The sequence below is a fragment of the Anser brachyrhynchus genome, assembly GCF_964034855.1.
Source record: "Anser brachyrhynchus genome assembly, chromosome: 2".
In the NCBI taxonomy this organism is placed as follows: Eukaryota; Metazoa; Chordata; class Aves; order Anseriformes; family Anatidae; genus Anser; species Anser brachyrhynchus.
The window spans coordinates 10,902,383-10,924,431 of NC_137695.1; the positions used below are offsets into that span (position 1 = coordinate 10,902,383).

General features: G+C 34.2%; 1 protein-coding gene across 4 annotated transcripts in view; it reads left to right on the forward strand.

Moving 5' to 3' along the window:
• Positions 1-21,676, forward strand: part of DYNC2I1 (dynein 2 intermediate chain 1) — a 34,883-nt gene extending 13,207 nt beyond the window's left edge. For all 4 annotated transcript variants that reach the window (XM_080578235.1, XM_080578237.1, XM_080578234.1 and 1 more), the window contains 17 exons: positions 3,090-3,167; positions 4,353-4,551; positions 6,273-6,375; positions 7,859-7,988; positions 8,534-8,645; positions 9,017-9,111; positions 9,441-9,570; positions 10,476-10,648; positions 11,061-11,223; positions 13,977-14,090; positions 14,918-14,979; positions 16,071-16,122; positions 17,410-17,470; positions 17,756-17,852; positions 18,119-18,250; positions 19,822-20,045; positions 21,156-21,676. In XM_080578235.1, the coding sequence (XP_080434361.1) occupies positions 3,090-3,167; positions 4,353-4,551; positions 6,273-6,375; positions 7,859-7,988; positions 8,534-8,645; positions 9,017-9,111; positions 9,441-9,570; positions 10,476-10,648; positions 11,061-11,223; positions 13,977-14,090; positions 14,918-14,979; positions 16,071-16,122; positions 17,410-17,470; positions 17,756-17,852; positions 18,119-18,250; positions 19,822-20,045; positions 21,156-21,327 (2,097 nt within the window). In that variant the 3' untranslated portion in view covers positions 21,328-21,676. The remainder of the gene's footprint in view (positions 1-3,089; positions 3,168-4,352; positions 4,552-6,272; positions 6,376-7,858; positions 7,989-8,533; positions 8,646-9,016; positions 9,112-9,440; positions 9,571-10,475; positions 10,649-11,060; positions 11,224-13,976; positions 14,091-14,917; positions 14,980-16,070; positions 16,123-17,409; positions 17,471-17,755; positions 17,853-18,118; positions 18,251-19,821; positions 20,046-21,155) is intronic.
• Positions 21,677-22,049: the final 373 nt, after the last annotated feature.

The following is a 22,049-nucleotide window of genomic DNA, read 5'->3' on the forward strand; positions in this document are numbered from 1 at the left end:
ATTGGTCTTCAGATATTTATTACTCTCTCTTTTTGGATACAGCATTAGAAAATAGACTTATTCTGTATAAATTTGCCAAGCATTAAAAGTAGACATCTACTCAACTTTATTTCAGTATCTTCTACACATGAAAAGTAATTCTCAGTAGGTGGGAAAAGTTTACACATAAGTAATATAAAAGATGTACACATACTTATATCATTTCTTTTTATAAACAGCTGACATAGGCAGATAAAATGTAGTGCAAGCCAAATAAAATGCAGTTAGCAATGTAATTTGTATATGTTACTTAAAACAGTTGCCATAAGAGAGAGGAAAGTATTTTTATAAATGGACAGTTTTTAAAAATCATTACTTAACATAGGTTTTCGGCAAGTGTAGAATGCAAGCTGTTAGATTTGGGTTAATTTGGACCAGTCAGTGCAGATACAACCTAACTTTATCATAAAAAAAAAAAAAAAATCTATATTTTGAACTGTTTGTAACCATCCTCAAAAATCTAAATTCTCTTTTGGAATATTGTAGGATTGTGGTCCTGATCTGAGAAAATGTGTTAGTACCGACTGAAGACATGCTTTTCTGTATTCTTGTGCTATGGGCAGATATTTATCTTTCATATATCCTTCAGCTGTATCTCTTTCAAAAACATACTATTAGTTTTCATGCCATGAATATGTCTGTTTCAAGGCTGTTCTAAGACCTCTGTTATCTGTTATTCTTTTCTTCTAATTTCCAATACATTTCTATTATTATTGCCTTAGGGTTAGCATTTAGTTCAAATACTTTTTTTGGGTTTTCTTCCCCTAACAAGTTTATACGAAGCAAGTTTGTTCTTTCTCTGACTTAATTTTGCTGACCTTTACAAGCCAAATTCTTCATTCCTCTCATCATCCTAGTATCTCTTTATTTCAGTTTGCATTGATTTTTCTTGAATATGGGTGGCCAGACTTGAACTCTGACTTTTCATCAGTGCTTCGCATGATACCGTACGTGACATAAATACTTACATGTACTACTTCCTAAAAGAAGCCTTCCGATGTATTCTTTGACTTAATTTGTATGGCTCGGCTCTTATCCCTGTGGTGACTAATACATTCAAACTGTTCTCTTCCTCTATTGCTTCCAACTGCTGAGGCATCTCATCTTTAGGCATGAGTTGGCTGGTGAGAACCTAAATTGCCTCTGTAATTTGTGGGGAAAAAAAGCAGTTTGGATTTCTTTTCCATTAACTTCTCTTTCTTCACTGACAATGGGAGGCAAACTAGGAGGATGAGATCCTTACTTAGGAGCTAACTCAAAAGGAATAATTGTCAAATTCTATGGGTTTGCACTTTATGCTGTTTAATTTCGTCATATATTTGTTACTCCAAATGCCAGAGTCATTCAGGTAATCCAGCTTGTCTTCCTCATCTTGCTTTCTGTTGACAATATATTTTCCAGAGGCCTTTTAAAGTAGGAACCTAGCTGTGGTAGGGTGATTCTGATTTCCTATGAGAACTTAAGAGGCTCTTAGGAGGACAGTAGCATTTTGACAACTACTGACAGCTGGAGGTTTTTGCCGTTTAAAAACTACATGTGCATCGGTGCAATGTTATAAACGTACACATTAATAAAAATGAAAGTTCTGTATACAAAGATTCAGACATGTTAGTGTAACAAAGAGTATATTTATATGTGCGTTACTACATTTATTTTCACTAAAAGGAATAAGGAAAAAAAACATTTCCATATGATCTAGTTACTGCTGGGTACCTGCAACCTTATAGGCAAAACAAATTGCGGAAATCTTGCCCAATTTTGGCCAGTTTTGCCCAGATGGCCAACCTGACTAATACAATCTATTCTTGATCCCAAGACTGATCTGGGAAATGACTCAAAGTGGCAGCCAGAATGACTGAAGTACTGTAGTCCTAGGAGTCTGATATTAGACTCTGAAAAACAAGGTATCCATGTAAGCTGCTTACGCTTGCATAATGTCTTTGCTACTTAGGAGAGGAAGGCACTACATTCTGTGAAATGGCTACTGATCATGCTGTAGTTGCAGTTGATAGGATGGGATTGCAGGTGTTGAGCTAGTCAAATTGCTGAAATACCCACAATGAATTTCATGAGTTTCCAATTTGTGGTCCTGGCAGGGAGTGGAAAGATAATGGGTTTTTAGACTGAAGCATATTATCTGAGACAGAAAGCTCTTGAACAGTCGTGAAAGTATCAAATGTGTGCCTAACTCGGTGTTTGACAACTAACTGCTATCCTTGGATTATAAATGAAGTAGGAAATAATAGGTGCTGCTGGAAAATTTTCATAAAAGCTTTCAAAACCTTTCTGTTTTGAAGTCTGTTGAAATCCCTTGCATGTAGATAATTTAATTTATTACTTGGAAGAGACTATTGAAGGAAAAGGCTGAGTAAGAATTTGATATATTGGTGTGTATTGTTTAAGCTCTTTATTTTTTGATCATGCTAGGGTAATTACTTGATGTTATTTTAATCAATAAGTTAGTGAAAGACAGCTTCTTTGAAGTTATTTCAGGGATGCCATAAATCTTACCACAAGAAAATATAGTAGAAAATTCAATGTTAACAAATTTATTTATGTATAAAACTTATTTTCTCATTGCATCCATGTATCTGTTTTCCTGGTTCCAACATCTGCACTCTTTTATTATCAGATAGGGTCCCTCAGTATTATTTAGGTATAGAGATATTTTGGTGTAATCCCCTAAAAAATTCAACAGTCTTATTTTGCTGTTACACCATCATGAAAGCTACTGTATACTATTGAATTTATAGGCAACACATCAGTTTTTGTGTCTTTTCTGGTAAAATTACAGGTGGGAAAATCAGGTGTTCCTCCCAATGTAGAGCTGAGTTCTCCTTTGTCATCTTAAATTGTTATTTTACATCAGTAATAATCACTGATACACCTTTCTTTGCATTTCTAAACTGAATTTGTTGCATATTTTTGTGAAAATGTAGAAATACTTGAATAGAACAACTATTAGTCTATCTTTATGCTAAGATTTAGCAGATTAAAAAACTAATTCTTGATAAGATTATATAACGGTTTCATTTATTACTTTTGTTTAGGAAATTAAAGATCCACACATCTATAATTCAGACACAGGGTTTGATAACTTTTCAGAAAATTATGAAGATGATTTTGAAGTAAGTAAAAACATACAATTGTCCTTTTTGAAATAATTCTCAGGTATCAAAATAACGGTTAATTTTATTAATAGAAATGAAAACTGTAGGTTGTTACATGGTTTTTACTTATACTTTCTGGGTAACAGTGACCTTAACTTGTCTAAATAATATGTAAATACACTGTTATGTTGAAACTCTCTGCTATATACTTAGATTTCATTGAAGGTTGGGAACTAACTTTCTCTTTTGTTGAAGTCTTCATAAAATTCTTTTTCTATCTTCCTGGATTTCAATTATTTAAATAGTTTACTGTGAAAAATGCTGAATATTTTAAATAATGGCATCAAATTATCAATTTAATGAGAGAGAAAAGGCCTCATTACTTTTCATTGAAAAAATACTTTGGAAAAGGTATTGATGCATGGCAATCCCTTCACTAATTTGTTTAATTGGATTCCCATTTTTAGCTCTCTTTTGTTTACTTTAAAGTTAAGATAGAAGAGTTTGCTGAGTGGGCTTTCATTGCTAGCTGAACCAACAACATTGTCCTCTTTGTTCAGCCAAGGTAGAATTCATCTCCACTTCGGTTATGTGTGGTGTCTGCCATTGAGACGTTAATTGCATTCCCTTTGCATTCAGTGGAGAGAAGAAAGCACTTTTAGGCTTCTTCATATCATTTGTTAGATGATTACTTCAGCATGAGAGGGATTGTTTTAGCTGTGCTCCAAAGAATTATTAAAGCATGTGTCTAAGCATGCACTTGCAAACAGGTAGAATGGAAGTTAGGTAAATTTGAGGGTGCCATTGAAGGGCAGCTTGAATTTAAACTAGCAAATAAACAACTTTCTATGTCTATGAATCATTTATGCTGCTGATCATTATGTTCTTTCTTTAAAGAACACATAACTCACCTGAACATACAGTTCCTACTTTAGGATATTAAAAAAAAAAGTCTATTTTGGGCACTTGGGCACTGAAGGACAACACTGGGGTATTTTCTTCTCTCAGTTAAAAATGCTACGCAATCAACACGTCATTGTGTTTATATCAAATGGTTATTTTTAAGTGCCTTTCGGTCAGAGGATTTGTAGCCGTCTGTATGATACTTTTGTTTTACTGCTAGCGCATTTCATAATTTGTTAAAAAGATCCTGAAGAATACAATATCTGCAACCCATGTTTATTAGTACTATTACTTTTAAAGGATTATGAAGATGATTTTGATGATGATGATGAAGGCAAAAGTGGTGAAGAAGGAGATGAAAAAGAAAAACTAGGAGAGATTCCTTTTTCCAAAACATCAGAAATTGAAGAAATTCAAAGAGCAATTAATGCAGAAAATGATAGAATTTCTATTTCACTGCCAAAGAAAATCAAAAATGAAAAAGAGGAACCAATCATGGGTATGTGACTAGGCACCAGTCTTTTTTTTTACTAAATGTATGAGTAACACATACAACTTATGAGTAAACACGCCAGTTCTTCTGGAAGTCTGCTTAAAGGCAGAAATCTGGTCCTTTGGATGAGTCACTTGGGTTTGTGGGTAAGTGCTGTAACTTTTCACATTGCTAAAGAATGATTCAGAGGCATTACTAATCGTTTAAAATGTGAAGTATAAAAATTTACAGACTAACATTTCATATGTCTTATTTTCAGTAAAAGGAGAACGAGAGAATTTAGATTTTGAAAACTGGAGGAGTGCCAGGCAGTTTGGGTCTTCTAGTGATGTTAATTGGCCTTCTTTTAAGCAAGGTTGAAGCCACTGCTCTGGTTGTGAAAGTGAGAAAAATACATCTACTACTTAAATGTGTAGTTCTATGTCACTTCTAAGATGCAGGGTTTTTCTCTGAAAAGTGACTGTGGAATTGCAGTTTTACATTCAGTTGATCTGATACTTCTGAGTGCCCATCTGCTTATTTAAAGAATCGCATCCTTTGCAATTTGTTAATCCCATTTGCTTATTTAACGAATTGTTCCTCTTTGCACTGTCTACTCATGTGAATGGCGGTACAGAATCATTGTGCAAAAGAATCTTAGACAGGTTTGTACTCCAGTTATCATACAGTAAAGCAGAACTAACACAGTCACGGAAGAATATAGCATGGAGTTTCTCTAAGTCTTTACAGCATTAATACATATTCAGTTAAGCTGTCATTGCAAGTCAGACACATTATATTGCAATATGGATTTCTTCTTGCAGAAGATTTATGCTATTCTTATTATTTTTCTAATAAAGAATATGGAATCAATAACAGAGTTGAAACTCTAGATCTAATAAACAGTATGGAATTTTAATAAATAATATATTAGAATATATAGAGAGAATATAAATTCCGAGCTATAGCACTTACTGCTCTATTGTAAATTACACAACAATTTTTTTTGACAAAGTTTTGATTTGTTTTAGTGAAAATGTTTATTGATCATTCTAGTAATAATTTTTTGAAGGTTAAGAGCACTTTAAAAATACTACCTAGTAAAAGCAATCTTCCTCAAAGGTAGTGAAACATCATCAATCCTGGCTGGAAGTTAGATACTAAGGTCAATTGGCTACCGCCTAGCCAGGAAAGAGAGTAAAATCAAGATGACATCAGATACTGGACTTACTCTATTAACTGCTGCTTTTATAACAACAGTTTTCAATGTTTTGCTTATTCATCCAAGGGCATCGGTTATGTTTCTGTTGATGAGGTTCTCTGGTAGCTGTAGAGATGACTTCATATTTAGAGGTGTAGTATGTACCGGGTGTAGTGTGTGTGAATTTGATACGATTTTTAAATTGGTCATAGGGCATTTTACTGTATACAAAGTAACAAGGGACCTGCTAATGACAGAAGAAAGGAAGAGTCACTTTCTGCATCAAAGTCTTCTAAAAATGAAAATTACAATGGTCAGTCATCTTGATTGGCTGATAAAGGACCAAAATAAGGGAAAAAGACTGTCTCATCACTAAAGTTAAAAAGCTTACTGTACTGATAGTGTGCTAGAGGTTGTGTAATGTGCAAAGTAAATTTTTTGGTAGCTTTGTGGTAATAAATCTGTCGCTTTTTGTACTTGCTGCTTTACATTTTAGTGCAGTGTAAAGTGTGAATTATAACACTAACAACATTTTATAATATCACAGAAGGGCAATATCCTCCTGCCAGAAACTCGTTTTGTGGAATATTCATGGATTTTGAAAAGGCAAATCAGCGACAAAGTAGCAGAAGTGTGGCTAGTAAGCAAAAGTAAGTGTGTTTTAAATAATCCATATAAAATGTCACCTCAATATGTGAGATGCCATTTTTTTCATATTTGAAATACATGAAGTTTCCAAACTTGTGGGTTTTAGAGTCAAAATATAATTTTGCAACCTAAAAGTAATTAGTTAGTAGGCTTTGCTATATGTCATTTTACAATGGAAATTTATCTGTATATCAGTTTGTGTAGCATTTTATTACAGTGAGTTACCAGCATTGTCGTTTCTCTGTATGTTTCATCAGTCACTTAATTAGATACCAACTTGCAGTACTAAAGAGCAAGCCTTTTAGCTGTTCTCAGGACTCTGCAGAACTATAATTTCTTGAAATATTCGACATGCTATACAGTACGTGCTGTTGCCAAAACAGCATATTCCCTTTTAGGGATAACACCAGTTGGTGTAAAAACATGTTATTACTGATTTAAAATTGATCTAGATTGGAGACTTCTAAGACATAAAAGAAACAAATTGATGCCTGTTTCTTCTGGAACTTGCCAGGAGTTCCTGATTTATATGAAGCTCTGTATGTCTCTCTGATTTTCAGTTAAATCACTTGGATGCATAAAACCAAGAACATTCAGTTTTATTGTTAATACTAGATTCCATTGCTTTTTGGCTGCTTATCAGTGGCTAATCTTCACATAAGGGAAATGTTATTGTCTAGGCTAGCTCATCTTGCTTAAATTTATATGTCCAGATTTTATACGAGTCCATTGCCTAGGCTTTCTCTCTCCGTAGTGGAGAAAGATTAGGAAATTCAGGAAGACCTCTCTCGAAAAATTGCCTTCTGAAATATTTGTCACTCTCTCCTGATTATAGAGGGAATAGGGGCAAGCAGTTCAGATAAATAACTTCAGACAACTGAAGTTCAGTAGAGTGAATCTATCCATCGTAGTCTGATTCAAACGCCTTTCACACAAATGTATACAGCACCACTGTATAGAACCTATATAGGTAACTATGTATATAACTTTGTGTACATGCTAACAACAGCTTGTGAAGGGTTTGTGGAGTTTAATACCGTGCTAATACATTGCTACCAATTAATAGACTGAAAGGATCCCTTAAATGAACTGTGGCACTCTGTACTCGTAACTATAATTATAAGGCTAATTCCTTTAATGTACGAATTTGTCTGAATGTGTCGTTAAGATTTGTAACTAGGAAGCAACTTGCATGAGTCTGAGTTATATCTCAGCAATCTGTTCCCACAGTGGTTGTGAAAAAGTAGTGTATGAAGTGTATGAATGGTGTGAAGGAGAATTAAAAATAATAACATAACATAATGACAGAGATTGATTGTTTTTTCATTATCCACACATCCATACAAGTGGAACAATAGGATTTCAGATAGATCAATGGATTTTTAAATAGGCAGTACTGTACAAAATCAAGTTGTTTTTCCTGTGGAATAAAACATACTTGGTCTTAACTATTTTTGTGTTTCTTTCTTGTAATGCTTTCTAAAGAAAACGGATTGCAGAACTTCTGCCACTAATTGATCTGGACTTCTCGGTTACTTTTTCATTATTGGATTTGCCTCCTGTAAATGAGTATGACATGTATATTAGAAATTATGGTAAAATGAACACTAAACAGGTGAGTAACATAATAGTAATATTTAAATCCTATAAGTGCTTTTTATTGTTTTGGAAAACAGTTTTCTTTGCAAAACAAAGCTACTAACGCTAATAGGGTAGTTTATTAATAAATAGTTATGTTTCATGTGAAATCATTTCAATAAAGCAATAATATCAAAGTTTTTTTGGCCAGATACACCATTTCCTTTCTGTGTTAGAAAAGGAATTTCTTGTTTTCCTTCCCCATTTTATAAAGAACTTTCTGTATGTTTGTGGCTCACTGTCCCAGGTATCCTAGGTTTTGTCTTTACGTGTAATGGGAGAAGTTGTGTATTTTTTCAGTAGGGCTAGTACTCTTGTGCAAAATGTGGTTAAATGTGCATTCACAGAATGGTTACACTGTCTGTGTCAGGATGCTTAGGTCTGAATTTACAAATAGAAAAGGTTGAGCACATCAATTTTAAAATGAATATTTAAATTCTGTTCAATTACGTGCTGTCATTCTTCACCATGTTACCTATATCACTTTGTCTTTACCCATATCACTTTGTCTTTATACTTTAGGCATATGTTCAGTGTAATGAGGACAATCTTGAGAGAGATGTTCAGACTGAGGAAGTTGAGACATTGGAGAAGTGGACACAGCATCCAGGAGAAAGTGCCCTTGTATCTGGAGGTAAAGAATGATTTAATCTTAGTCAATTAGGGATGTATGCACATAAGCTTTCTCTTTTGAATCCTCCTAATGTCAGAATTTGTATCGTGGCAGGCTGCGTTGTAGCAACTTGCAGTTGACACTCTGAATCCCCTGATGGAGAGGGTGGGGAATAAGTGGCAGAAATAGTTTCTTCCTCCTGGATTGCTGTTTCTATTGGCAGTGGGTATGATTCCCCAACAGAACTTGTTATTCAGTACTGTAATTGCTGAGGAGAGGTTGATTCCTGCCGCTCTCCTCTGGTTTAAGAATTACATTTTTTTCATGGTTTTCTTGATTCCATTTTGAATCAAGCTTGAAGTTTGTTTTTTGTTGTTGTGGTTTTTTCATAGGTCCCATAAAAAGCGAGGAGATGTCAGCCAATGCAGCTCTAACACCTAAAATTGATTCACAAAGATTAGCAAATTTCCTCCGGTCTGCTGGCCAGGTACACTTATGTACTTGCTATCTTTTGTGAGTTGTGTGCAAGTATACTATACCATGTGGTAGATCACTCACAGTACTTGTTATGACTAATTTAAATAAATTACTTAAATAATACTCATTATCAGTGAGATTCATCTCTCTTCAAAGGCATGGAACCAGAGCTATGCATCTTTTACGTCTGTGTTAAGCTGTATTTGCAAAAGTATAAAATTAATAAAAAAGTTGATAAAGGTTTATTAAATTCATCCACATACTTTTGAAAGCTAGAAATAGCAAAGCTGAAAGATAAGACGACCCTTTTACTTCTGTAAATGTAATTATGTTTGAAAGGTGATTGCTGTTTTGCTAGAGGAAGATCAAGTTGCAACACAGCCCAGGTGGAAACTAAGATCTCGACAAACCAGTCTGTCTATTAGTGATAGCTGTTTCCAGTTAAATACTAACCAGCCATTCCTCCATGGTAAGGGAACTTTATTATACACCTTTTAGTATATAGTGTGAACTCTTCCTTAGACTAAGTACCATGCTCTTTGTCATAACTGAACTGCAAACAGCACATATCAGGATATAGATGATGTAAAGCTCACTTTTGTTTTAATTGTTCTAATCTTGCTGTAACTCGGTACAGAATGGTTTCAAATGGGTTACATCAGAGCATCGTAGCTGCTGTGGAACCAGAAGTATAGCCAGTCATTAGCATGATATCAGGGTGTCCTGCATATATTTTCTTGCCCCGGTTGCTGAAAAGCCGTCCCGCAAAGTGTCATTTCACCTAGGTTTCTTAGGCTGAAAGTAGGGCCAAAGTTACAAATAAAGCAAAGTCATTGAATGGGGATAATATAGCCTGATATATTTGAACTGCAGCTGTATCTTCCCCATATAAACAGTGACAGTTCAGATGAAAAGAGAAATGAAAAATATCTGTAATTGTGTGAGGAAGACCTATTGTAATACAAAAACATACATATCCTAACATGAACACGTGAGATGAACCAGAAGCCTGGCCTGTGCTGTTTCCTGTTGGAGACTTAGCTTAATTTTCTGTGTATATACTAATATCAGATCAGACTCCTTTATTGGCTTGCTTATGCCCAGAATAATCATACTATTAACTTCCTGAATCTATTCCCTTTTGCTTTCTACTTTACTTCTAATTTTGTTGGATTCATTCTCCAGTCCTTCCTCTTTTCTTGTATAGCTTCAAAAGCAATCTACTGTTAACAGAATTCATAATTATTCATAAGACATAATTATGTCTTAGGTTCTTTGGTTGTTGCTATAGCAGCTAATTATGCTTTTTCATCTGCAGTTAATTTACTTTTTATTTGTTTCTTTGCTTTCTTGATTTTTTTTTCAATGGTTTAGACCGGAAAATATCCTGCCTATATGTGTCTAACGTTCAGAGGCAGGCACTACTTTCAGTTCATGGATTACCTGAAAAAGCAGGTGTTGCTTTACTGGAAAGAAAGAGCATCATATGTGTTTGGAATGTCTGGCAGCCATCCAGTCCTCAGAAAGTTTTAATATGTGACTCAGAGGTATGTTTTAAAAACATTGTATAGTCATCCATTGAGTAAATGACTTTATTATGTGTGTGTGTATGTATGTATATATACATGGATATGTATTTGTCTTGCTGCAAGATATGTCATCTTCTAAAAACACATCTGAGCCTAGTGTGCAGAGTACTAACCTCATTCCATTTTATTCTTTAACAATAGAATTTAGAGAGAGTCTTTTTTTGTTGTTGTTGTTTTAATGTTGACTCCATTTCGTTGATCAGATGTTGTCGGAACTTCTTGCTACTCTTTTAAGTAAATCATCCTTCTGCAGCAAACATCTGTAATCTGTTTTTTCTGGTTTTGCATGCCTAGTAAGAACATATTTCAAGCTTATCAAACATTAGTCTATTTCATAATATCAACTATGTATATTTTTCCTACTCAACAGGTGTTATGTTGCTGCTTTAGTCCCAGTAAAACAACCTTAGTTTTTGCTGGAACAACAGATGGTTCGTTGTTGGTGTGGGATCTTCGAGAAGACTCAAGAATGCACCCTCGTATGACATTCGGTGAAACTGACTGGACATTTAGACTTCCGACTTTTTCCACTGGTTAGTATCATTCTGATACTGAATGTATTCTGATTAGTCACTTTGTGGGCAGTGAAACAATTCCACTACAAATTCTACTAACACTGATTCTCAGTAATCTAGTTTAGACAGTTCAGAGATGATATTTAGTCTAGTAAAAGATACTAATCAATAATAGCTGTAAAGAATTGTAAGCCAGTTAAACTATGCATCAAGCAATGAGAATTGGGAGATGAACCAGATATAGAACCTAAGGATTGCTGTAATGTTAAAATGGAATACTCATCTACTAAGTTATCTGAAACCACTAGATTAACCAATTTTCATCGTTATCTGCCTTAATATGTTTCTTTTTTTATCTACATTTAAACCTACGTATTAATTTTGATTTAAAAAAAAATCAAAGTAATGTAAGACAAGCACACAGTTTTTTCAAACACCACTTAAAGGTCACAATCTGTGCAAATTGTCACCTTGATGTTGATGTTTCTTCATGTGAGATATGTAAAGCATATACATGCATAACTTCTGTTAAAATCAGTGCAATGCTACTCCATAGGATCTAGAAAGCTATTCATCTCATCCTAATTTAGATATCTGTGCATGGTTAACTGGATAGATTGTATAGATTAGATTTAGTTCACTTACAGATCTTCTACAGCTGATTTGTACGTAGATACTCTTATCTCAATCTTTGCTTTGAATCTCACCCTTATGCATTTCTGAAAATTACCCCTGTGTAACTTTATCACTTCTGAATTCAATGTAGATAATCTAAATGTTGAATCAGGTTTATGCTTGTTTATTGGCAATTTATCAATTATTGCAGCAATGTATAACCTAGTATTTGTTTAGGATATATGAGTAATTTTGGGGAATCATGTAATTGCAAACAAGTAGTGCGTGAAGGCTGAGTGTCAGAGGTAACTTATGGAATGGACTACGTTGAATTCTAACTTCTATAGCCAAAAGTCCGTTACTTTCAGTCTTCTGTTGAAGGGATTCTGAAGCTGTGACTAAACTTTGTGGCCCAGTAGCTCTCTGGTATTAATCTCACGTTGGGCCAAAACCTTGCCATATGCTTTTCTGTCATCTGACTTGTCATATGAGTAAAATCTCTAACATTGGTGCCAATTGAGAGTCATGGCATGCTCCTTCAAGGTTCCTAATATACCACCACAGGAAGAAAAAATAATGTGGTAGTCATTTGTTCCATTATTTAGATACAACGTAAGTTAGCGTTACTTACATATTGGGAAGCCAGAAGAAAGTTTATTTTTCAAATTTTTTATTTTCAGAAAGTTTTATTTTCAAGAAGTGTTTGTGGGTGACCTTTCATCCGTTGACATTTTCTTGTCATTGTATTTCTCTTTTTCTACACCTCTGGTCCCTTGGTCTATGATCCAAAATCTTTTCTAAACTTTTTCTTTATAATCCATAGGTGGCAAATTCAAAAGCTACAGAACTTTATTTACAGCATGTGACTGACATACTGACAGTCAGACAGTCAGTACAGACTGACATACTAGACCCAATCCTAAATACTTAACTCTGCATTTGAATTGGTGTATGAGATCCTCAGAGTTTATGAATCTGTTGGAAATAAATGGGTCTTTATGCCTATTATCATTGCTTTTCAGTTCAAATTTAAATAGAGGAGCAAGTCATTAATCTTAATGAAGTTTTCAATATACGTAGTTGTATGTTGAGAGACTGGGAATGAGATGTACATTCCAGCAGTTTGACCCTTGATCCATCTCAATCTCATTTGTAAATTGGTGCCATTTTACTTGTGCCCTGGAATGAAGAATAACACATAACAATAAAGGTGTGTTTTTTCTCTCTTTTTCTTTCTTTTTTTTTTCTTTTTATAATGTTATTATTGCAAAATGAGACCCTCTATTTAATTTTCCTTTTCTTTGGTGCAGGAGACAAAAGAACACACATGGGACACAAACACATACATGCCCAAAACTTGTTCACAAGCATATTTAATTGTAGTAGCCATGTTAAAGCAAACATTAGCTGGTTGTTGAGGGACATTAAATTTCTTTTAGTAGATTGAAGACATTTGGTCTTGTGTTGCACAGCAGGCTAGTTGTCATATACATGTTTACAATTTCATGTAGTTGCTTAAGTGAGCAAGCAGATTTTAATGCTGTTTTCTTAAGAAGTGTTATGCCTTTAGTCTTAAATGAGATTAACTTCAGTGTGCAAATCCAGAAATCAGGAGTATCTGACAAAGAACACATATTGAAATAGCTCTAAATACACATTTATTTTAAAATGTTATTCAAGGGTAAATGCATACTTTTTCATGGTGAAATGTTTGTTTCAGGATAACTACTGTCTGTTAAACAACACTTTATAAAAGCCATTTTCCTTCAATTTTGTCTTTCCTGTTTATTAAGCAGTGATTTATTTTTTCCTCTGTTACTGGTGGAGCATGAAATTAACATAGCTGTCTTCATGCTAGCTCTGAAATGGCAAATTTTAATGAAATGCATTGTACAGTGGCATAAATGATGCAGCAGTAATTTGGAAAATAAAAAGTAGAAACAGAAGGTGAAACATTGATTTGTCTAGTAGTGGTTTATTAATTTAGGAAAGAGTTTGCAATATATACTTGAGACTTTTACAAACAAACTCATGAAGTTCATTATTTGCACATAGCTTTGTAATCATCATTCTCCTATAAGCTAGTAAGTGAGTAAGGTTTTGTTGTTTTTGATGAAAATAGTATAGTGTTTACTTTTAATTATTCTTAATTACAGATGGTGTTCTAAACTCAGTAAACCACACCTCTCCTATAGTAGCAGTGGAACCTGTCTCAACCTCTCTCTGCACTGATCAGAAATATGGGCTCTCAAGCTTCTCTTATCAGGAGGGTATGTAAACTGCTGTGCAAGGGATCAGTCTCAACCTCGGTCTTTAGGTACCCACTAAAACAAATATGTCATAGCCAAATTCCAGTTTATAATTGCATTCTGGCTTCTAAGTTCTATGTAGTATCAATTACAAATAACATTCACATTTACTTGCTGTTCTCATTTTCATGTAATGTTCATTCAGTGCAGTTTCATATCCGATGAGTGTTCTTGTCTGTTAAAATGTCTCTTTTTAAGATATTTTCTTCTTCCATGATAAAACAAGTTACCACCCAAAAACTGCCTTTAGAAAGCTCCTAGTCCTCCTGTAATGTCCAGAAATCCCTATCTATATCAGTGCAGCAATTTATGTGTATCTGACAGCACTGAAAATGTGTGACTGACATCTTCCTGTGTCTTTTGCCTAAATTTTCTTATGACCAACCTTTGCAAAGAAACTTTAATACTCATGCCTCCAAATTCTTAGGCAGCGTGCTAGAGGAGAGGTCATTAATGCCATTACAGATTTTCATTTTGAAAACCATAATTGTCCAAAGAAATGTTCTACACATTGCAGGTTTTACTAGATTTCATCTATTAACAGTTTAGGTTCTGTTCCAAAGTCCATGCAAAATCTAGACACTTTAAAAGATGTGGACAGAGATCATCTGCCTTTCCCGTAGGTGAAATTGAACACACTAGTTTCATGCCTTTTTCTCATTTGGTAGAATTAGGGTGCTTTATGTAGCTAAGAGAATATATTAATCTAGAAAATGTTTAAAATCCTTTGATATCATTCAGGATGAAGGTCAGTGTATGAATATGAATTGTTACTGTTCCTTCCATAGAAATGTCAGGCCCTCCATTTCAGATAGCTTCAATGGATGAAAATGGAATCCTCAATATGTGGGTGAGTAATATATGTAGGAAAAAACAGAGTGTTACATGTTGGAATAATAAAATACTTCTTGAAATACAGCAACACAAATCTTGGATTTCTGATTAGAATTTCCGCCCTGAAAAGTACAGCAAAACTAGCCATACTATTGGAATTCTCTTCAAAATCTTTGACCTGACTCCCTAATGCCAGGATGTTATCTTTAGGTGAAACTGTTAACAGGTGCATGAATTCATGAAAACATGCAAACGGTAGTTCAGCTTCACAGGAATATGTTCAAATATTTCTAATAATTGAATAACGGACTATGGTCCTCTTTCACCCATCTACTTTGTTTTATTTGAATCACAGTGGTTTCAGAGACTGTACTGAATGTATGTGAGAAGTCATATTTGTAATTATATTAAATAAATGTTCAAGAGGCAAAATGTGGAAATCTGTGGATAAGATAACCCTGCCTAAAATATGAGAGGCAGGTAAGCACCAGGTCTGTTGCTCTTAAATACTGTCCTGACAGCTCTTCTTTCTATCAGATGTTTTCAGTCTTCTGTTTTTCTGATGCAGCTTTGGCCCAGGTACCCCTGAACCTGTTGTTCACATATGAATTATCTTGCTTGAGGAACTGAATAGCTATGTGAATAATAAGGGGATAAAAGTATTTCCCTTCTGTAGCATTAGTTAAGTCCCTTAAAGCTCTAAGTAACTTCAGTAGCAGTGGGTTTGAGCCAAATGGACTTTCCTTTGGAGTTCATGGAAAGGTTGTAAGAAACACAGGAAATGTGTTAAATTCCTTACTTGGGGGATTTACGCTGTTTTTTTTTCTTGGTTGCCAATCAAATCAACATGATGCCAGCGAGCAATTAAGTGTAGGAAGTGACTTCCCATTTTCTGCCTTCCAGAAGGGAATTTCCAGCAGGCACATGCAGGTGTTTTTAGCATTGCAGACATTGACAGAGGATAATCTACCTGTAATCATTGTAACGTTAGACTTAACTCTAAAGGAATGTTTAGATGGGCATGTCATACGTTATTACAGATAATTAAAAAACTTTAAAGTCTGGTAAATACTTATTTTTTATTAATGTTGAATATTGACTTTTCAGGTAGTTGTAGAATTAAAGAAAGTGGATTTGTCTGGTTCGCAAACTGATTTAGGTAAGTACTGTATAGTAGAGGTAGGATAAAGTGCATGGGTTTTGAGATGGTGAAGTTCCTAAGGAGGAAGAAGAATCAGTGGTGACATCAAACGGTCTAGAAGAGGGAAAAATTGTTGAGGGAAAAAGATCCATCCTGAATAGGACATATATCTCCTATTTTGGGTTGTAGGTTAGGTATCCCGAGCCTTATCTTCACTGCGATCTGAATCTCATCTGCTAATTCTGCACTGGCAATTGCTACCACGGACAACCACACTTCTTAGAACATCAAAGCAGATACCTGTGTCCTCAACAGCTTTTTTTTTTTTTCCCAAGGAGTATAAGATTTTATGTCTTTCTTGGTACTCCTTTCTTTAGTTTTAACCAAATTTCTTATAATGTTTTTGTTGTTGCCTGCATCTCCATTTTGATAATTATCCTGGAAATCCTCTTTTGATTAAGATACTTAATTCATTGTGAGAAAAAAGATTCTGTAAAAATGGTAAGAAGCAAGTCCACTCAGTCCTTGTTGAGTCATCTGAATAACTTTTGTTCTTTTTTGTTCTTGGAACAAACTTAGACTTACTTAGCTGGAAAAGGCTGTCAATAAAATCCTGATCCATTTTTGAATGCAAATATAAACAATGAAGCAATGCTAACAAACTAGAAATATTGATCAGTTTTATAGTTTTTAGTCTCCTGTGCCTTGTCTGCCTATGTTGAGTTGCCAGATTTGGATATGTATGTCTGTAGAGAGGTGTATTTTAAAGCTAGGCTGTGCTGATGATTATCAAGTTTGCTTCTGCCAGCACTCATTTTCTTTTCATCTGCAAGAAGTTCTTTGGTTTGAATAATTTTAATCATTACACTATTCTCTACTAACAAGTAGTATGGAATAGCTTTTTGGAATCATTAGTTCCATTTCTTATTACCGTAGTTCATGGTAAGGATCCAAGTGACATTAAATGTGCATTTTCACCATTGATAGAGTTAGGTTTTATATAGTGATATTGCATGATCTTATGTGCATACCGTAGAACTGAAACACATAATTGAGTTCACATATTTCACTTTATCTGTCCTCTTTCTTTGATTTCTGTCAAAGATTTCAAGTCTTTAGATTTGAATTCTGAAATAAAGAGTTCAAATGATTTAGGATTCTTAAGTACCAAAAGCTATTTCTGCAAGAAACAAATTTACTATGAAGTATCCTTACATTTATTAGCTTAGGTTTTAATTTGCTGATAGCACTTTCTTAATGTAAAGTTCTTGAATCAGTTTAAATAATTATTTTATATAATTTTAGGTTTAATTCCTGGAGGGAAAGTGAAGTTAGTACATAGTTCTACTATGGAATTGACTAGCAGGTAAGAAAACAAACCTTTGGGCTTGTGTATCTCATGAAGCTAATTTTTATTTTACACATGTGATACATGTGTATCTCATAAAGCTAATTTTTCCTATATTTTGCTAAATTACTGTTATCTGATCTATTTAACGGTATTTTCATGTTTTGTTTTTTTTTTAGTGCACACTTTTCCTAGAGCTATTCATAAAAATCTTAGATCAAGAGTTTCTGTAATGTACTTGCATGTCTTTAGGAGAAAATTCCTGTACATTTTTGTCTTCTTTTACCTGTATGTTTTTCATAGCCTTTTCCCAAAAGACGTGCGCCTGAGAACACCCCAAACACTGACTATTAAATTTCTGTCTTCTGATCCTAATCATTTCATTGTTGGAACAAACATTGTGAGTAATGTGCTACAATTCATCTTGTTATTTTTTTTTTTGAATAGAGACCCATTTACTTGGGTTTTTACCAGAAGACTGTATGTAAAATTTGTAATTTGAGAATATTACTACAGTCTTTTATTAGCTGTTAAGGACCTTTCAAGGTAGCTGCTCTATGAAATATTTAAGTTTTAAGTTTTGAATTATGAACTTCTAGTATTGATAATGTAGTTTTTTGTTTGTTTGTTTTTGCTTTAATTCTTTTTCCTTGTGTTTTTTTGTAGGGTCTGATAGGCCATGGTACAAGACATGATTTAAAAGTTCTTCCAAAGCTATTCAGACCGCAGGAGAGTGGAATAAGATCAACACGTGTCAATGCAATTGATTTCTTCCCTTTTGGAAAGTCACTTTTTTTGGTATGAAAATAATTTAATGCAAGTTTCATTTTTAATTACCTATGGAGGGAAGTTTTCCAATTTGATGTATTTAACTAGATGTGATCGTTGATTTACCTCACTAATTCCAACCTGAAATGAAGGGTAACAAACATATGATGTCCTGATGTGACTTTGGATATGTGAAAGATGGAGGATCTGGGTCATAGAAACAAATGTCAGTCTCGCTGCAGCCATTAACTTGGTAACTTACTCTGATTTACTGAAATTCAGCATGGCTAGCAGGTCTTCTGCTGTGAGTGAAACTTCAGCTGTTTCTCACTGTTATCACATATCTCTTAGTGATGTAATTATTTTGGAGACAAGATATCTGTGAAAGAAAACTCTGTGGAGCAGCTGTGGGTATTCCATGTCATACTTTCCTCTCCACTTCATGGCTTTGCAGCTAGCCTGCTGACAAGCTCTTGGGGTATGCCTGGCAGCATATGCATCCTACATGTGGACAGTTATCTTCAAATCTGGCCCCTGCAGTTCAAACTGACACACAATACTTTAATTATCTGCCTTTTCAAAGTTTATTCAATATAAATTGCCTCTAGCTCTGGTAGGATTTCCTAAATACCTAGACCTGCATATAACTTGTACTTGATCCTCTCTTAAATAATGTATTATGTCTAAATATGCTATGGTTTACATTGGGATTGCCTAAGGTATAAAATGAATGTGTTTGGCTACTGTGTATGTATTTTGTGTCACCATGTGCCGAGTCAGAACTTTCACTTACCACTGTGGAAATTCTTTCCTTTTTCCCAAATGCATTTATTTAGAGTGATACTGACTTCTACAAGTTTGTATTTGCAGAATCCTTTTGAATCTAAGTACAATTTGCAGAGTCATCTTTAAAAGTCATTGTAATTTGAAAACCCTAGAAAGTCCTCCTTATGTGTTGATGGCCCAGGGTAATATGAAAAAGTTCTTTTATGTTTTCATGAAGTAGTTTCTTTTGTACCTAGATTGCAGCAAACTTGCAAACGTTATACTAGGTAAGACAAAAGGTTTTAACAGAATATCTGGAAGCAGTGATATCTGCCTGTCGTTGGATCTAGCTGTTCTCTATGAATCAGTTTAATATCATCATACTGTTAAGTACAGTCTGTCCTACTGAAAGTTGTTCTTGGTTTTACAGATTACGTGTTAATTAAGTAGCCTTCTGAATTAGCCTCTAGGCTCTGACCTCACCCCAGGTCAGACTACTGTTGTGTTGTGGTGATCACAGTATTAGTGAAGTTGATAGTTTGAGAAGTTTTTTTTTTGTTGTTTGTTTGTTTTTTTAAGGGAAATTTGGGGCTTCTTCCCAAGATCAGTGTATTAAATTACTCTGTATACTCAGTGGGACTTAATGATTTTGAACTCAAGGTCATATTAAAAGGTAAAATCTGGATAATCTTTGCAGTAAAATGTGGTAGATATGTATCATTTAAGTCAGTTAACTATATTTATCTGCCTGGTGTTTTCAAGAATTGATTTGTAGTTTCTATCCTGCTTAATTTGTTTTCCTCCCAGCTAAGATTTTGTTTTTGCCGATGATACAGGTTGGCTGTTCAGATGGAAGCATTAGATTACATCAAATGACATCAGAGTATCCCCTCATGCAGTGGAATGACAGCACAAATGGCCAACCAATTATTGCTCTGCAGTGGGCTTTAACAAGACCTGCAGTGTTTTTTGTCCTGGATGCATCGTCTAATATTTACATTTGGGATCTCCTGGAAAATGATCTGTTGCCTGTGGCAAAGCAAACTATTCCATCAGAGAAGTAAGTACATTACATTACTGTATTTTTAACAAAATATTAATAATATTGTCATCTACATTTTGGTTAGCATTTAGGGTGAGGATTTTTTTGCTTAACATAAAATCTTATTTAGAATTTGCTTTTCTAACTGTATTTTTTAAACTGCTTGAAAGAGACAACACAGCAAGTGTAATTTCAGATTATATTTATGTATTATTTATATAATCTGACAGAAATACTGTTAGTATAAATCAAATTCAGAAACGGTGTTATCAGCGGGATGGATGGATGTCTATATGTGGATGACTTGCTGTTTATATGCAGAGAAAAATTTTGTTCCCACTAAAATCACTGGACTGCTTAAACTCAAAGATAACTTTTCTGAATCAAGATCAACCCAATAAATATGCAAGTTATGTTGGAGAATATTTTAAAATGCCTACGTTACCATATGTTTACCAATATAAATAAATATATCGTGTTTATTGTCACAAAGTAAACAACATTTTTGGCTAGCATATATTCACCAAAACTAATACCAGGGCAGTCACACAATGCTGTTCCTGTAGTCAGTGTAGAAAACTGGGTATCCTGTAGATTGACTCAGAATTGAAGTTTAATTTAACCTTTCTGACTTGAGGATTTTCCTTTCTCCCTGCTGGGTGCCCTGCTAGGAGCATCTGTCTTCCCTAGGGTTAAGTTATTAGTCTTGGTGACGATCCTTCTAACTAAAAATTTTCCTTGTAGTTTTCCAAGCTGTAACGAAGTGCTGCTAGTTTTGAGAGAAAGTAATACATTTTTTTAAGTTGTTATACCGTACAGTTTAGGAAATACAATAAAAAGTATCCAGTTCATTTTTACAAGCTTGAAATAACTTTAAGTCATGATAAGAAAATGATGATGGAATCTGTGAACAGGGGCAGAACTTCCTCTTATTAAAACATTAAATGGTTGTGACTGGTTAAAAGCTAAATGCTGGGACTTGAAAGGGAAAAGTATTACACTGTGATGATAAGCAGAAAAGAAAGAATCATTTAACAATAAGTAACTCGCTAAAAACACGTTTGAAATGATCATTTTCTATTCATTTTGTCTCAACCCACTTCCCCTCCTCCCTTCTTTTAATTTCAGAGTTGTAACTATGGCTCTGCTTGGAGAACCAGAAAAAACAAATGGATTGTTAGGAGTTGTGCTGGCCAAGGACTCCGGACAGATAGATGTTCAATGTGTAAAGAAGAAGTGGGCATTACCTCAGCCTGAGGAATCTGAAAAACTAAATTTGATTTTGTTGCAGTCCTTTTAGAAGCAGGACACCTGTGTGGGTTTATTACTGCAAAATATTTATATGTTTTTTTACCGCAATTAAAAGATTTGTAGTGTAGTTTTGTATTTGTATATAACTTGTATATATTTTAAAGAAAATTGATACATTGTTTCAGATGAAAAGATATATTTTATCTTAAAAAATGATAGAACCAAATTTTGCTTATTGTGCTCAAAAAGGTGATGAACTGTATTTCCTTATTGAAAGAATTATAAATACGTTTATTTTAAAAAAATATTGAAAATATATTCCTATAAATTACACTACAGTTTTTCATTATTCTACTCAGAAATAAATAATAGTAAACCTTTGTCTGGTGAGCATAAAACTGTGCTCCTGTGTAAGCAACATGAATGTATTGCAACTTGTATCTCTGGGACTTTACAACACTAACGCTTGGTAAAGATTTCTTATATCTACCTTGAAACATCATGCAAACAAATTTCCATTTCACGATACATTACTTCTGATTTTGTCCCTGAAGCATAGCAAAAGCTCAGGTTGTCCTGATATATAGAGTTTGGATCAAACACTGGAAATAATGAGCTTGTGACACTTACTGAAATTCTAAATCCTTTGTGATTTCTGATGTAAAACAGAAAACACTGACCTGTTTAATCCTGTAAATCATTTCAAAGCTCTTGTAGTGAGGCAGAGGATAGTTGTTTCTAACGTTATTCTGTTTTGAACATTATTGGTAA